Source organism: Rhipicephalus microplus, chromosome X (genome assembly GCF_043290135.1).
Source record: "Rhipicephalus microplus isolate Deutch F79 chromosome X, USDA_Rmic, whole genome shotgun sequence".
NCBI classification, from domain to species: Eukaryota; Metazoa; Arthropoda; class Arachnida; order Ixodida; family Ixodidae; genus Rhipicephalus; species Rhipicephalus microplus.
The window spans coordinates 59,943,981-59,961,707 of NC_134710.1; the positions used below are offsets into that span (position 1 = coordinate 59,943,981).

A 17,727-nucleotide genomic window follows, 5' to 3' on the forward strand; every position below is an offset into this window, starting at 1 on the left:
GCTCAAGAAGGTGTTTCCAACGCTTTGCTACGACGACACGGTGGTGGCACCTGCCCGTCGCTTTGCATTCTACACCTTATCACCTCCATGATTGGCGCGCATCTTTCTCCGCGGTCGCGCACGCCTTCGTTTTCGAAGATAACTGCCAGATGGCACTCGCATCTAACGTGCCTAGATGCGCTTGTTCGCCTTCGCTACACCCTGGAGGCACTCTAACGCAGCACCTTCAGAATACCATTCACCGATTTTCTTGCGCAGAACATCAAATTAACGTTTTGTTCACTCTCTGCGGACGCAAGACTATCGTCTTTCGACGACATTTATAGTGTAACATGTAGATTCGGGCCAATTTTTTCTCTCTCTCTCTATCCATACTTTCCATCCCCAATCCTCTTCTCGACACAGAGTAGCAAGTCAGCGATTTATACATGCCAGCTGAATTCTATGCTTTTCAATCAAGAGTTCTCTCTCGCTCTCAAAATGCAAGTTGCATCTGCACTTTTGTTTTATCTATTTGTTCTTACATTTGTCATTGAGATGCAAGCATTGTCATTGCAAAAAGTTTCTTGTTTACAATGTATATTAACATTGCCAATTTTTGCCATGGAGCACATAGTCCAGAAATGCCAACTGTGCCACAGAAGAGACACCACAGCAGTGAAATACACATTTATTTTTGCACATATTAGAGCGTATGCTTTTTTTTTTTTTTTTTGATCAAATCCCGGCTGCGGCGGCTGAATTTCCGATGGAGGCGGAAATGTCGAGGCCCGTGTGCTCAGATTTGGGTGCACGTTAAAGAACCCCAGGTGGTCAAAATTTCCGGAGCCCTCCACTACGGCGTCTCTCATAATCATATGGTGGTTTTGGGACGTTAAACCCCACAAATCAATCAAGCGTAGGCTTTTGACAAAGGCTGTGTTCTTTGTGAGGAGCGTCAATTCGAAGCAAAAGTGGCCAGAATTTATCATAACTCCCAGTGATCTTTTATGTATTATATCTAGCATCCTACAAGGGATGCGAAAATGAAGAGAGAATTCAACCTTGTTCTTTGAAGTTCGGGAAGTTTTGCCATTAGAGCCTTTATTCAAGATTCTGTGCTCTGCGTGGTTTTGACAAATGTACTTTTGCAAATGGTACCTCTGCTTACGTCTTAGTGAAATGAAACAAACTTCTTAAAACTTGCCTCTAGATGTGACTGAGGACTGGTTCGACATTGGCAATCTTAAACTTGGGATATTGCCATTTGGTGCCTTGGAAGATCCCATCTCGTAAGTATCTTTTTGTCTTCTACAAATGCATGCTTGTTGCGTGAATAAGAGAGCGGTTCAGCTCCCTTCTTCGAAAGGCAGACATGGAGCAATAAATAAGATTTAACCTAGCATGCCCTCAAATACTTTTATAATTTTTTAAAAAGAATTTATACTTATTTTGTAGAGTTTTTAAAATTTTATTTAGTAATACTGGCAATCCCATTAGAAATTCTCACAGGAGCAGTTTTAGAGAGTCTAGGAGGGGAGGCACCAGGAATTTTCTTCTGGGGGGGGCGGCACCCATGATAAGCGAAATTTAGGCGTTGTGTTTTGACTGTTTGCCCTCAGGAGACAAGGGTAGTGGGAGTAGGCAGGCAAAAAAAAAATTTCCATTGGTACCAGTTTGGAGAAGAAAGATAAAGGTAATCACATGAGACATGAAATACGTATCTAACTTCCCCCGTGTCACATCACAAATTTCAAATATACGTATAAAAAGGGCAACGGTAAATGCAGTAGTAATAGTAGCATTGCTAATGTGCTGCTGACAGGGTGGTTTGGCCAGCAAGTTTGACCAATTTGTTAGCAATGGGTTTTGTGGCCACCATCTTGGCTAAAGTTTTCCACTCCCAAACAGCCTGTGGAAATAATGAAATACTAAACATATTGTTGAACGAAAGGAGTGTACATTTAAGGGCTGTTTTCTTTGTTAGACACAATAATAATGAGATCTAACCGACAATCATGCCGAGGTAAGGGATGTTATTAGAAGTAATTGTAATGTAAATGTAATCCACACCCACCGTCATGACTTCTGGCGGCACTGACTGATGTTTCCACGTTTAATGCACATATATACGCCATATAGTGGACGGGGAATAGCCGCCGTGGTAGCTCAGTTGGTAGAGCATTGGACGCGTTATTTGAAAGTCTCAGGTTCGGTTCCTGCCCACAGGAAGTTATCTCTTCCTCCACTTTTTTTCCCCATTTGCATTACAATTACTTTTAGTAACATTCCCCTATACTTACCTGGCATGATTGTCTGTTAAATCTCATTAATATTGTGTAAACATATTCTTTGCATGAAGGTAATCTTGGAACGTAAGGGGTTGCATGTGACGAGTAATAATAAAAATAAATATTTTTTATCTTTACACTGGCTAGAGCAGGGCTATAGACCTTGCCAACAAGAGCTTCCTGACTATCGCCATAATTTATTCTTCATTTGTATGAAAATGTGTAAGCTCAATAGCACTAGGGACCCATGTCTGACAGTGTGCATTCCTGCTATACTTTAGTTCATTTTTCTTGAAATATATATCAAAATCAGTATTTAAAGGCCATATTCTAAGACAATTGCTTTTGGTGAATATGTCACTTTATGTGATCTAACTTGCAAGCCCAGTGACTTCTACAAACCTTTGCCAGCCTTTCCTCAACCACCCAGTTTGTGTACACTGAAGATAATATTATGGTGATATTTAAACTCTGAATACGATCCCAGAAATTTTCACGGAGTGGACCTGAAGTTAATTATGTGACCCCTTTTTGTACTAAATACAATGTCCAAATTACTGCTGAGATTTAATTGCCGGCACTTATATTTTTCTGCATAAGTGTTCTAGCTGGGTGTTCAACCTTCAATCTTCTTACATGTAAAATTATTGGCAAGCATTGATTGTACTTAGTCTTGTTGATTGTACTTAGTCCTTTTGCCATAAAAATAAAAAATACTGGGCCAAAAATTACCAAAGAATTTTATTCCCTCACTTGATAAGAGTTTTTTCTGAATAAAACAGTATCATTCTTTCAATTCACTGGGGTTGTTTTATTTCACTAATCGCATAAAAAGACATAATGTGAAGATAATTAAAAAGATCCGTAATAAAGATAGTGTATAAAATGGTGATAAAGTGATTTCAGAACATGCAGTTGACAAAGAAAGCACCATTGCTAAATCTCACTAACACAGTGTTTGTTGGCTAGCAGCTACAGTGTCATGCTGCTAAGAGAATGGTGTAGATTCAATTCATGGTTGCGGCAGCTGCATTTCAAAGGGAGAAAAAAGCAAAAACGCCCATCTACTCAAATTTAGCTGTATTTTGAAGATCGCCATATGGTAAACATCAATCCGAAGTCCCTCACTACAGTGTAGGATACTCCACAACTTCATTGATTTCAGCTGTGACAAGGAGGCATGATTTAATGCAAGTAATATTGCTTCTTGATATTCAGGGAGATGCAGCTTTCTGTTACCTGGCCCTCAGTTCCGGAGGATGTGGTTGTGGATAATGATGTCTACAGGCAAGTATATGTAAACTAGGAAAGTGCATATTAATACTTCCGAGCAGCTTTATATTTTTCAACACTTTATTTTCATATATTCATTTCAGTGATCTTCGACCAGAAAATGCTCCCAAGTGGTCAATCCGTATGCGGTGGAAAGAAAACCCTGACTGTCTCATGGGTACATGCATCAATATTTCTAGCTTCACTACCTGCGAGTGGATGTTTGTGTATTAAAGGGGCACTAAAGAGCAAAACGATTTTTCGTGTATTAGTAAAGTACAATTTCATAATCCTGAAAACACCACTCTTATCATGACACGACACTTAGTAAGTGAGAAAACGCGTGAAAAGAAAATGTGGTTGGCAACGCCATGTTGAGATTCCTGCAACAAACATTGTGACACAAGAAATTTCAAAGGCGTCATCTGGGTCCTGCATAGCTTGCCATCTATAAAAATGAAGTACATTGTAATGTGTGGGTGCCATAGACTTAGCATACCAAGTTTCAGGAAATTTCATTGAGCCATATCCATAAAAATACCAAAAATACATTTTGAAATTTATTTCATCATGCAATGAAAATTCAACCTTGATTTTCACCACTAATAATGAACTTATGATAGTGAAACATATGGCATTTGAGTTCTCAGAGTGCATTTTGTAAATCTAAATGAAGTCATTGTTCCTTTCTCAAAACGTGCAAAGGAGACACATACTTGTGACCAGCTTTCAGGTAGTATAGGTGTAAGTTTTCATGTGGTTTCCAGATGACGCTACAGGCTTGTATTACAATAAGTAACTGGAACTGGAAAAGTACCACAACCGTTCTGCCCACTGCCATATTTGGTCCAGTGCGGTTGAAGCTGTGGTGGCGCAGTGATGATTTTACGTGAAATTGCATGTGTTTTACGAAATGCGTGCACTTTTGCAGCCCTGAATAAAGCATACCATTATTCTCTAAATCACTAGGCAAAAAATAAATGCAGTTTTCACTTTTCATAAGCACACACGCACGTGTACTAAAGCGATGAAAAATATGTGAACCAAGCAGCACAGATGTGCTCCGTGGTAGGCATTCATGTTGAACCTCTTCTAATCTATCTGCTTTAATAAAACTGCTAGAGATGTGCATGTTGCAATTAATGATGATCTGATGTAAGTGAGAGTGCGATGAAAACAAATGCGAATGGCATACGTGATCGCCGCACTGTTCCCATTTCTTTGGATCACTTCACATGCTAGAAGACATGTTGTGTGTGGAGGTGTATAGAAAGATATAAAACTACATGCAGCCATGCACCAGATGTGCAATGACCCATCTGAGATTAATTTTATGCCAGTCCCATCACAGTTGCACACATACTGATGCTTTTTAAGCTGTATTACATTTTTTTTTCTCCAAAGTTTTCTTGAGCACCTCCACCTTTTTTTTTAAGGCAAGAATTCACAAACATTTACTACATTATTGTAGCTTTGTCATGAATCTAATAAAGGAGGACGAAAACTGACAGACACACTAAAGAGCATACACACCTCTTGTCATTCAGGAAATGAGGTCATCATTTGCTTTCAAGAGCTTTAAAAACAGGCATGCCGTTCATATCTTTTTATACAATAAAAATATGCTATAAATGTTCACAAAGAAGTTGGAGCTTGGTGCATGTTGCATTGTGCACATGAAAAAACTAACAATCAAAAGTGAACTTAATATAAAGTGATTACAATGTAAATGTAGCAACCAGTTTCCCTGGTGCACTGATTTTCATCTGTTATGCCGAAGGCATTAATTTTATGCCAAACATAATAAACATGATAAGAGCTGCCTTGCAATGCTATTGTGCAAAACCCTTTTCCGGCAACCACGCAAAACATGCTGCACTACTATAGGGGCAATGTAAACATTCCCTGAAAGAAGATTCGCAAATACTGAAATTTTTATCTCGCGAATGTGGGTATCAATTGTGGGAGTAAAATTTCAGCTGCCATATCCTGTGCGGCCGCACGACCCATCACTTGGCGTCCTTTTTCTTGCTCGTAATAGCAAAGACGCATTCTGCCTGCTTATTGTCAGTTGCTGCTTTCAAAAGAGCGCAGCACCTTAGCATTCTTCGATCTCTTGTGCGCCTCGGTTGATCAGTGGCTAGGGTGCTCAGCTGCTGACTCGAAAGTTGCAAGTTTGATGGAGGTGAAATAATAGCGGCCCGGGTACTGTGCGAGGTCAGTGCTTGTTAAAGAAGACCAGATGGTAAAAATTTTCACAGCCCTCCACTTTGATTTCTCACATAATCATATCATGGTTTTAGAATGTAAAATTCTACATATTAGTATTATCACTATGTTTGATCTCTTGTAAGCTTGTCAACAACCAAGCATCGTAATGATGCTGCAAAGTTTGTGTACGCTTTTTTCAAGCTATAAAAACAGTCTCCCTCCAAAGTACCATGAGTTGGTGGATTGAAGATGCAAGCGGGGCGAGTGAGCTGGACCATCTATAGCACGAAATAGCCATGTAACGACAAAAAACTAATGGTGAGCACGCGCGTGAGGGGGGCACAGCAGGAAGCATGCAGAGGGGAATAGAATGCATATGTGGCACCATCTGTTCCAGTCTCTTTAGTATTACTAATAACTTACATATTAGAGAGCCTTCGGACGGCAAGCGTCCTGTAGTGCAGGTGCAGAAAGTGATGGTGACAGGCATGATATGTTGTAGTGATGCTGTTCATTCAGGAAACCTAGTAATCACAGAACTTGATGGTCATCCACAATAATGTGTTGTCGTCTCGTTTTTCATTCTGGAAATATAGCCATCAGAATGCTTTTCTTGGAGATGTGGTGCATCGTACTAATAACTTTTCTAATCTGAATTGTTGACCACTGTATTGGAAATTGTTGCCAGCGACAATCGCCACTAGTGCTGCTATCCCCCGAACAGGTTTTTATTATTTGTTTTCTAGCATACGTTTCGCTGCGCTAAAATACTTTGAAAAGGTCAGTGATATAAGTAGTTTCTGCTCACTCTCTATCACTTTGTGGTTCTTGGGCATCTATTCAGGCACCGCCAGCCATTCCGCACAGCCAAGCAGTAAAGAGAAACCAAGGGCTGTGAAGGCAGACCATAATTCTTTAATGCCTTGTCTTCAAAACAAAGTTTACGTTGTTTGCTAGGGGTAATAAAAAATGTATTTTCTACATACATGCTTGGCAATAAATACCACTGTCAAATGGCTGACAGTGAGGATTGCAGTATGTTATCATGATCTAGCAGGTGATCTTGTACTGCTGTGTGTTTCATACATAGGCTCGCACCCCTGCTTACTATGCTGTCATGCCTTTTCAAATGTGCTAAATTATTGCCTTTTGGTTCATTTGTGTCATATGAATTTAGATTTTAAATAAATGATTGCACACTGGTTGCTTTCTTTCTTCACAAAAAAATATAAGGTTTTTTGTTAGTTTGTTGGGGAATCTATACTGTGTTTATGGCAGCACTTGCACTTAATCTGTGATTCCATTCCGCCTTATGAACTGGTGTGATATAAGCGCAGTGGCCAGCCACAATGATATTTTTATAGCAGTGTTGATTTTTCAATGTTTCTAGGACATTTATTTTTAAATAGTGTAAAAAAAAGCTCTTAAATAATTTATATTCATTGGTTAGTGCAGTTATTGGGTCAGTGCATAGCAGTGCTCTGTTTCCTGCTTGTTTGTACAATTGTATAGCGAGCTAAAGGACAGTCATTCTATTGACCCTTTTTTTTTTAATTTCATATCTTGATGTTCATTTCATTTGTTTACTTTTGTAGAAGAGTACCTGAGGAACTTCTTTGTGGTATGTCAGATGACAGATACACTCGACGATGTGCTCAAGATTATGGTTCAGACGGAAGACTTCTCTGGTAATGCTTGTTCTCGTTGTGCTTTCTTTAGTTAACATCCTTGCATGGTACTTCATTTCTTGTCCGCATGGTACTTGGATAAATCATTTCCATCAATGCTGGTTATATTTCAGGTACACCTGGAAAGTTTGAGCTGTGGAGGGTAGTTTACCATTCCTAAATCATTTAGTTCATTTTTTGCATTATTTACATAAATGCTGTTCAACTTTTGTAAACTATGCTTTCTCATGTTGGCCTTTGATATGTTACTTTTTTGGGGAAATTCGGTGCCTTACTTGTGCTTCTAGAAGGCGCAGAGAAAGAAATTCAGTGCAAGAATTTTGTTTCGATTCTAAAGGCAAAAAAATGAAAGTTCCACCTAATACAGCCTTTTTTTTAAAACAAAAAATATATGGTTTGTTTCAAATGGGTGCTGTGTACCAATACTACTCAATTTAAGCTGATAAAGCATTTATTCAGAACTGTTTTCATTTATTTTGTTGAAAAAAAAAAAGTTGATAGCTAACAAAGAATAAGCTCAAATGGACACTGAAGAGGAAAGCAATATTTGTTTTGTACATCTAAATTACCCTTTCCCAGTGCCAAATTAAGAGCAGTACTCTTGTCGCTTGTTAAGTGAGAAAACGTGCAATAAGTAAATGTTGGTGGTGACAAGCCACTGTTTAACAGAATGTATGGGAATCCAAGGCCTGGTCACCTAGCCAACTTGGACATGTTTCCAACACATTCCCACGCAGTCTGCTAAACAGAGACTTAGTGACTCTGTGTCAACATTGTGAAAATGTGCCAGGCATCAAAGCATGCAAAAAAAAGTGTTCTACATTAAGCCTCATGGCTGCGGCCAGCACTGGTTAACACTTCCAGGATTACATAAAAACATACATACCCATTAAAGTAAATGGAAAAGCAATCACTGCTGTAGCTCATTTGGTAGAACATAAGATGCGTTATCTGAAGGTTGTACGTTCCATCTCTACTTATCAAAAGTTGACTTTTCATCCACTTCAATTCCCTTTTATTTATATCATAATTACTATACTACAGCTAAAACCTACAAATAATGTCTCCTCTTCCTTTCTTAGCTTCATTATCTGATCGCTTCGTTAGACTGTGTCTAACAAAGAATTGAGCCATCAACGGGGTTCATACAGGCCCTTGAAAACCTTGAAGATCCTTGAATTTAAATGTACGATTTAAAGTCCTTTAAAAGTAAAAGTCCTAGAGTTATATGTTTTCCTTGAAAATTCTTGAATTTTGGGATCAGTGCAATCTAAAGTATATGTTGCAACCTGCTATATTAGTGTCGATGCGGCAAACCTTTCATTCCATTAATAACACACTGTGTGAGTTTGCGTGTATTCTCCTTGTTCATGCCTTGTCCTATTGTTCATTTCCTTCCTCACCCATCAGTTCATCTAGTCTTGCTTTTTCTCCCTTTACTTCTCTCCATAATACTTCACTCTTGTCTCCTGTATTTATGTTGCTTTTTTCTCTGTCAAGCGAGCAGTGAATGTGGCTAGTACATTGTAACTATGTCAAGCCTTGCTAATACTAGAAAACTCTCAACACCTATCATGAACATTGGGAAGTACTTTACCATGGCATCAAGGCTAGACTTTCTTATAGTATGATAATACCGTTAAGCTCGATCTAACAAAGCCAGACTTTATGTAGTTCCCAATCCAAGGCAGAAATTAGCATTCCCCAACAGGCACTCATAGGGTCGAAGGTCGTTAAATGGAACTAAAGAATCTAGCTTGGAGCCATAACAGATTTAGCAATGTTTAAAAAAATTAATTACTACAAAGAAGCACTAATTTGTTTCTATTTTTTTTTACACTGATGGTTTTCCTAAGGCACTTGCACTAACGCTTTTGTGTTAAAACATCTGTCTCCTATTGTCACGAGCCTCGTTTTATATTGACAAAGCTAGATACCACCCTCATGTATGGAACAGTGGACTCAACAGTTGCGCTGTTACGTACCACATGGTACTATGGGTGGCAGTTGTTCATCTCAATACTCCCGTAGGAACACTACTGTGTGCTTCTGTTGTTTCATGATTTATGTGACAAATTACACTGATGTTTTCTTCCCAACTTTCTCACTCGCCCTGCTCGCATAATCACTGTGTTTGTTCTCCCTTTCATTGCATTTCTGCTGTATGTAATATTTCATGTCAGTGTCAATTTGGCCTGCATCGCTTGGACTGCATAAGTGAGTCTCTATGTTCGATAAACCAAGACACTTTTCACGTGAGCACGAGGGGTCTAGATGCAAAAGTAATGTGGTGGTAAATTTTAGGTGTCTTTGTATGACAATTTTAGGTTTCGAAGGACTAAAAAACGGCTTCCTTGAATTTAGAAACTTCCCAATTCTACAAAGTAATTTGTGCATAATGATTACTTTTTTAAACAGAGTTTCAACTGTTTATGTAAAAGCAGTAAATTTAGTACAAATTTGAAACATTGTTATTGTAAAAAATTTGCTGATTTGAATGTCACTTTTTAGTGCGTGAAATATGTGTGACATGCCCCTGAATATTCTTGAATTTTCTGCTTTGAAACCTGTAGGAATCATGCATTGATTAATTCTCTCAGTTTTGTTCACTTTAAGCTAAGCAATGTACAAGCTTAAATAACCAATGGGGCTTCAGAAGCCATTCATACAGTTTGTGCTGCATTATCCCTCATTAGTTGGCACCAGCTATTTTTAAAATCATGCGGTGTAATGTAATTAAAACATCCCGCCAAGCATTTAAAACATTCTGCTGGCTTGTTCAAACAATGAACAGATGACATTGCATTGTGTGTGCATTTAGGTAGGAATTTACACAATTTTTCTACCACTTTTTTCAGCCAAGGCTGAAATACTTGATGCATTGGATCGACTGGCACAGCCCAATGCTCTGCCTTTTCGACTGCCTCAGCTGCCTCAGCCGGAGGTCTCCCTAGAAAGCCCACGTAACATGCTTCTACAAAATCAAGAACTGCTCATTGAAATTCTGGGCTATGTATTCCTGTCTTCAGATGCCACTCCTCAAGAAAAGGTAGTACAGCACTGTGTCTCTCCTCTTTGCTAGGTCCAATTGTTGTTCTCTTTGTTCCACTTTGTTGTGTTTATACATTCATGAGCTGACTGATCTCTTGAACTTAGTTTAATTTTTTCTTAATTTATTATTCGAAGAACATTGAACTAACTAACTAACCAACTTATTGGCCAGATTTCTTTTTCAAATCTGAATATTTCTATGTAGGTAAGTGCAGTTATAAAAAATAAAACTAAAGGCCAAGTTTGCGTGTTCAATTTTGCATCCATGCTACATCGTCCATCAAATTATGTAAGGGGTGCTGGACTATGATGTGAATTTAATGCTAATCAGTTTCTCCTACTTTACGCAGGAAGAGGTCAGTAAAGCTGCCAGGTTTATTGCGGGTTTGGTTTCAAATGCAATATACAATTTTTCCTCAATAACAAGTATAATTTATGAGCATCATTGGAGACTAATTGAAGTTATTACATCAGTGATAACCAGAGTGGGAATTTCAACTTGATGCCAATGGGCTCAAAAGGGCTGTCTCTTTCAACGATATAGTGTTTCCTCTACCAGCATCAAGCACAATTGAAAAGGTGGAACATTATATGGTCGTGCTTTGTGTGCAATTGATATTTTTTTATGGAATGAGCAGTTGCAGGTTAGAGTGTGCTATCTTTTTGTCTGAGTTTGTTAATTAAGAAAGTGACAGCAGGAACGATATTTATGGGCCTAATTTAGATGTGTACTGGAATTCCAATAAGTGCAACATCAGCAAAACCCAGCCAGAAAAAAAATTACTGCAAGAGTTGCAGTCTTCCCCAGTGTTCTGCATCAAGGAACTCCTTTTCCATGTGGCATGCACAGCTAGTGTGCTTCCAGTTAATCTTTCATTGTGGAGCATTGTTCATATTTGAAATTTGTACTTTTTCACAGATAGCAACTGTTACAAAGTGAAATGTTATGGTTTACTATATGTTTTTCATTTTTACTATATATTTTTCATTTTTCTGCCTTTAATTATGAACACATCTTAAGAAATAAGTTTTTTATCAATGTCATTGTTCTGTATGATTTCTGGCAAATGAAATTTCGTGTTGTCATGCAGGACTCATTGATAAATATTGGGTGACTGAAAGGTATATCTTTGTGTGTGCATGCTCATGTGCATGTGTATTGCACAACTTCTGAGTGATAGTTCCTTTAGAAAATAGTCCAGTGTAACTTATAAAAAGTAACCATAATTAACGTCTCAGAATTATGGATAGAGAGAATGAGCTTAGTTTGTGCAACAGATGCTTTGAAAGATACATCATTCTTTGTGTTACATTAGTTAGCAGTAGCTTCCAGCGGGGCACAACCAAGGGGGGTGGGGGTTGAAAATCCGCTCCGAAATTTTTTGAATTTTCCTTGAGTGTACACATACAAACATACATAAAAATGCAGGCATTAACATACATAAAGTATAATTTAAACTCCCCCTCCCCCCACTGAAATAAAATTCTGAATACACCCCTTCCTGTAGTATGTCACAAATTCATTGAAAAGAGGGATTAAAGTGATAAATTCTGATAAATATTTGTTCATCTTGTGTATATATTAGCCTAAAAACTTTGTTTTACTTTGAGTCACTACAGTTTGTGCAGATCCTGGGTACCGTTTCCATTATTTTGTTTAGTTGCCTGCACATTAATTTACTCTATAGCCTCTGCAGCTCTTCAAGGGACACTAAATTCAAATTACAATTTACATCAGAGTGAAAGCTCAATGTATGACAACGTCTAAAATGACAATATTATCAGCAGCAGTGCCCTACTTACCGAGAAATTAAGGTAAATGCACAAGGATACATGCGCCGCAGTAGGACATTCTCAAAATAATCCAGATGTCAGATGAACCACCTACAATTAATCACTAGTAATCGATCTAGCTGCACTAAATAAAGAACCTTCTGTGCATCAAGAGACATAATCAAATGATGCTTGTTCGTTTCCATTTGATTCATGGAAAAAATGAACCCCCGGACGTTACTATGGGGAATGGCGCAAATGGTTTGAAAATTCAATTTTCGCGTGGTCGAACTGGGCAGGTCGTGCATTCTAGTGGGCACCAAGCATGCCTGAAATTTTGAAGGCCATGGCCAAAAATTATTCAATAGCTATTGTTCCTGCTGTAGCTCCCGCTACTGTCCCTCTGCTGCTACTATAGTGTCGGCGGCCGCGCATGAAAGCCGGGCAGCGTTGTGCACGGCAACAGTGACGTCAGACGTTCCGTTGAGGCGGGCAATTTGGAGTTCGCTAACTCGATGTGGACCACTAAAACGCAATGTTATTTCAAATTAAGTCCTTCTTCGGCGCAAAAGTAACACTACGAGGTTTCTGGACTGCTATTTCAACAATCAATGTCGACTTAGTAGTTGCCTTTAGTGTTCCTTTAACTAAAAGCTGTGCTCTGTACAGCCAGTGCATGTAATCAGTCTTTGCTTGTAAATTTCTTTGTAGAATGTGATGGCTGAATCTCCAGAAGTTGAGTCACCCCCGGAGGCAGACACAAATACTAAGCTCTTGGAACTGAAGGTAAGAAACTGAAATTTCATGAAGATTGAGATGCATTGCATATTTATTTTCATTGCACATTTAAAACCTTCAGAGTGACCTATTTCAAAACAAAATTTTCTCAATTTTTTTAGGGATGTAGAAGAGGCAAAAAAAATTGTCATGGATATAGGTGCATTGTTTATTCATGAATAATAATAATAATAATAATAATAATAATAATAATAATAATAATAATAATAATAATAATAATAATAAAGAGAAATAGACATAATAATAGATAAGAATGCTCATTACAGTTAACAAGTTTCACAGACTGAAAAATGTGCACACAAGGAAAAAGATCAGGCACGGCAGCATCGTTTGGATATGGTGACATTGTTTGTATGGGTACGAGCCCCCACCTGTGCATTTTCGGATGGTGTTCAAATTCATTAGGTTGAAATGAGCATGTGAAGACGCTATAATATATTTCTTTTTAGGAAAGCCTGAATTCATTGAAGACGACCCATCCAAACAGTCTCCTTTGGCGTCTAGCCCTTGCGGCAGCACACGTGTACCATGCGTGTGGGGGCATCGAAGCACTTGCGCAGCTTTGGGTCAGAGTAATTGCGGAAATGCGTTACTACTGGGAAAACAACCTCACTCTACCAAGGTGAGTGCAACTTAGGAGTTATTGCACTGTTCTGTTTCAACATAATAGACACTTACATGCTAACGATGCTTTGACCATAGCAATTTCTGTGGCACTTTTAATCATTAGAGCTGGACTGATTGCAATGGTGCAGATCTCTGGAGTCTGGTGCCTATTGCATTGGTACTGTACTTGTGTATATTTTTTGTCCTTTATTGAGATATTAGCTCCATATGTTTTGTTCATATATATAATCATAAGTTTTTCAAGAAATGTTTGCAAAGTTTTCAGAAATCATTAAAATGCTATATCTGTTCGCTGCCTTCACAGTTGCTTTTTTTGTAGCGGCAGGCAACTTAAGATGGTTAAAGACATCATTCGGGACAGTAATTCAGAAAGTTAATTACATTTTTTATTAGTAGAGTTTGGCAGTTATGTCAAATGGGAGAGTTAAAGTTCTTCATGCAAAGAACTTATTGCAGCTTTGAGATTTCAAAAAGAGCCACGTTATAGCAATTATTGTGGTGTAATAAAACTTAAGTGAATTCAATGGCAAAATCAAAGCCAATCCTCTGATGGGCGCACCAAGCAGATGGCCATAATGACGTCGCTGTTCAAGACAGTGATTACACAAGTGTAGTTCTTCAGCATTTCTTAATGTATGTGCACCAGGTGTGCTCTAATTGCATGCACAGCTCACTCACCCACACAATGAAGTTGCTGGATAGTTACTACAATGACACTCACTCATTCTGGGCCTCTCAGAAGAATGTGGCAGTTGCACTTCTGTGTACTGGTTTTATTGGTGAATTTGGTTGAATGTTATTACTTTACAATTATTTCCAGAAACCGTTTTTTCGAGCTCGAAGCTGCAATGGGTTTTTTGCATGAAGAACTCAAATTCTCCTATTTGGCATAACTGCCTAAGTTTGCCAATTGAAGTTGTAATTAACTTAGCTTTCTTAAATGTCTTTAACGTACCAAAGATGCTTGCATCTACAGGAAAAGAAACTGTAATTGTACTGAACAAATATAGCATTTTTCCTGATTTCTGAGGATTTCGGACACATCTCTTGAAACAACTGGAATTCATATGAACACATATGTGTGCACACCCATGTGTGCATTCATAAGTGCAGGGTTTGACAAGCATTCAATTTTTAGGTGGGATGATTAAATAGGCAAAAGCATGGGCTGCACACATGTGCACATATGGTAAAGGCTTGGTTATATGTCTGATTAAGCAAAATAGGTGAGAAATACTTAACTCTAACTTTACCCTGATTAGGGCTTCACTGAGCATTTATTCCACTTATCACAAACAAATGTTGAATTTCAACTCATTCTTCACCTTGTTTCTTTGAAAGGTTGGTTTGTATAGCCAACTGATAATGTATGTGTGCTATATGTGTTGTGAACAGTGTACTTTTAAAAAAACAAAATAGTTCGAATGTTACTATGAATTAGTATTTTGTTCTAAATTAATGAAATAATCAATGTCAAAGACAGCTTTAAACTAAAACTCTTATCTCAGTGGTGATCCACTGCGTCTATTGCACTATTTCGCCACACTTTCATATCCCTGCACTTTGTTGTGCACATTTGAGTACAGCTTGCGTCAACAGTGCCAAAGTTTATTACTATCCACCTGTTTTCTCGGCATTGGATCAATTATGGCCCAAAAATATTTTTTGTTTGGCAGCAAACACAGCTAGAGCTTTTCAATAATGCTGCTAATGCTGTCTTCTCACTTTATCCCAGCGATTAATTTTTGTCATTACTTCCAACCTAAGCAAAGTCTCTACACCACCGGGTGTGTTTTCATTGTTGAAAGTTTAGCATGCCGGCAATAGTCTAGTATTTTATTCGTTTGGGAACTGGCGATAACACTTAGCAAAGTGAATTTTGTTTCGTTGGCAAGTCACTTTGTGTACCATAATGTAGCCACCGGGGCCAAGCGACAGCAGCTATCAGCACTGTGTGCTGTAAACGGCGTCTTCACGTCACGTCAATGAAGATTCAGCCCTGAGAAAGTTGTTTGATATGTACGTATTTAGCAATGATAACTTCCTCTAAATTGACCTGTGCAGCGTACTTCGGTATGGATGTTGTAAACCTAAACCTAAACTCCCATGTAGAGCATGTTTAGCAATGGGGGGGGGGGCGTCGGAGCGGAGTGTTTTTTAAAGGAGGAAATGAAGAAAAAACATGGTTCATTCTTTTGTCATAGGAATCGGTAAAACACAAAAGTAAAACATGCCCTTACAGAAGTAGTTTACTGTTTACTGTACATTTATTCAAGAGAGCTTGCACAATATCTATTGGTGCACTGCTTAACGTGGAGGCATCCTTGTTTACTTATTCATACATCTCCATCCCAATGGCCGATGGCCAGTGATTAAACAAATCCTTGTGGTCAAAGTGCTTGTGGCTGTAGTAGTTAATGGTGAGAGAGGAACTAGAGAAAGCGATGTGACAGCCAGAAAAGCGTGACTAATAGGATGCCAAACTTGGGCTAATGTCACTTACTCGCATCATGTTGGAGTTATTGGACACCACTGCCCGATCACCCAACCAGAAGGGAATGCAGCGCACATTGTTTCTTCCCTTTAGCCAGCCGCGATTCTTTGAGGGGCAAGCATGAGTGGAGAACGCATAAAACCAGAGGGCGGTGCAGAGATATTTTTGTATGGATGGATGCTATGAGCGAAGGTGACACTTAGGGTAAGGTCAGCATCTTGGGGTGTGTCAAGGCGTTGATGAAATTGCACTTTTCCTATTGGAAACACGCCAAATGAGATGGATGCTTAGAAATGATGCGTTGAGGGAACTAATTGCGGATGCCACAGTCACGTTGCATTATTGCATATTACCAACAATGCTGTGATGGGATAGTGGTAGATATAAATGGCATATTTTTTAAAGCATACGAAGTATGTGACCATGGCACAGAGGATAGCATGCCCGGCAGCTGTTGTCGCGAACTCAGAGGTCATGAATTCGACTGCCGTCGATGGAACTTTTTTTTTGTTATCTTCTGATCATACGTATTTTCTTTAAGTCATTTCCATCACGGAAGTGCGTCACTGAAGTCTTGGTGAACCCCGGCATAAAGCACTTTCGTGTTAAAAGTTAACCCCGCAGCTGAATGCATTCAAGTGCGACACCTCAGCAGCGGTTCACAAGGGATGAGATAAGGAGGGAATAAAAGAGATAAGAAAAGTGAAGATTTAGAGATGGTTTTGAGAAGTTTGCGGAAGGGGCCTGCTCGCCGATGGAAGCCTCGTCTTTTGCATAGGTCGGCAAAAACTTCCGAGCTCACTCAGACTCACTCATAAGATGTATCTTGCACTTTGAATTCACTCGGACTTACGAAAATTTTCCTGAGCTGAGACTCACCTGGACTCACACTCACGAAAATTTTCTTCAACCAGATTCATTTGAACTCAAACTCACTAAAATATTACTCACCCAGACTCACTCAAACTGACAGCTCGATCTGAGTCTGAGCGAGTCTCAGTGAGTCAACTCATGAGTCTGTCAGCCTAGAATCACCTTTTTTGACCATGGTGTCAATGCTTTTTAACACCACTATCTCGCGTAACTGGTGCTGTTCTTGGTACCCTTTGATATAGTGCCTTTGAGTACGAGCTATGAGTGCTTGCAAACCAGCAAGGACTTTTTTCTTAAGAGATGATAACATGAGATATATTTATCAAGAACTTCTCTGAAAGAGTTCATGGGGCCGCGCTGCAGTGGTCTAGTGGCTGAGGTACTCAGTCGCTGACCCGCAGGTCGCGGGATCGAATCACGGCTGCGGCAGCTGCATTTTCGCTTGTGACAAAAATGCTGCAGGCTGGTGTGCTCAGATTTGGGTGCACGTTAAAGAACCCCTCGTGGTTGAAATTTCCGAAGCTGTCCACTATGGCATCTCTCATAATCATATGGTGGTTTTGGGACGTTAAACCCCACGTATCAATCAATCAAAAGAGTTGGTGGGAGAAGGGGGAGCCAAGGCACCTCTTTAATTAATTTATGCGATTTACCAATAAATAATTAAATT

The 17,727-nt window shown here is 39.0% G+C and overlaps 1 protein-coding gene across 3 annotated transcripts in view; it reads left to right on the plus strand.

The window, feature by feature from the left end:
- Nucleotides 1-17,727, plus strand: part of Rab3GAP1 (RAB3 GTPase activating protein subunit 1) — a 358,494-nt gene that overhangs the window by 69,192 nt on the left and 271,575 nt on the right. For all 3 annotated transcript variants that reach the window (XM_037427224.2, XM_075876887.1, XM_075876886.1), the window contains 7 exons: nt 1,193-1,271; nt 3,489-3,557; nt 3,647-3,720; nt 7,349-7,441; nt 10,300-10,490; nt 12,977-13,051; nt 13,513-13,685. In XM_037427224.2, coding sequence (XP_037283121.2) covers nt 1,193-1,271; nt 3,489-3,557; nt 3,647-3,720; nt 7,349-7,441; nt 10,300-10,490; nt 12,977-13,051; nt 13,513-13,685 — 754 coding nt within the window. The remainder of the gene's footprint in view (nt 1-1,192; nt 1,272-3,488; nt 3,558-3,646; nt 3,721-7,348; nt 7,442-10,299; nt 10,491-12,976; nt 13,052-13,512; nt 13,686-17,727) is intronic.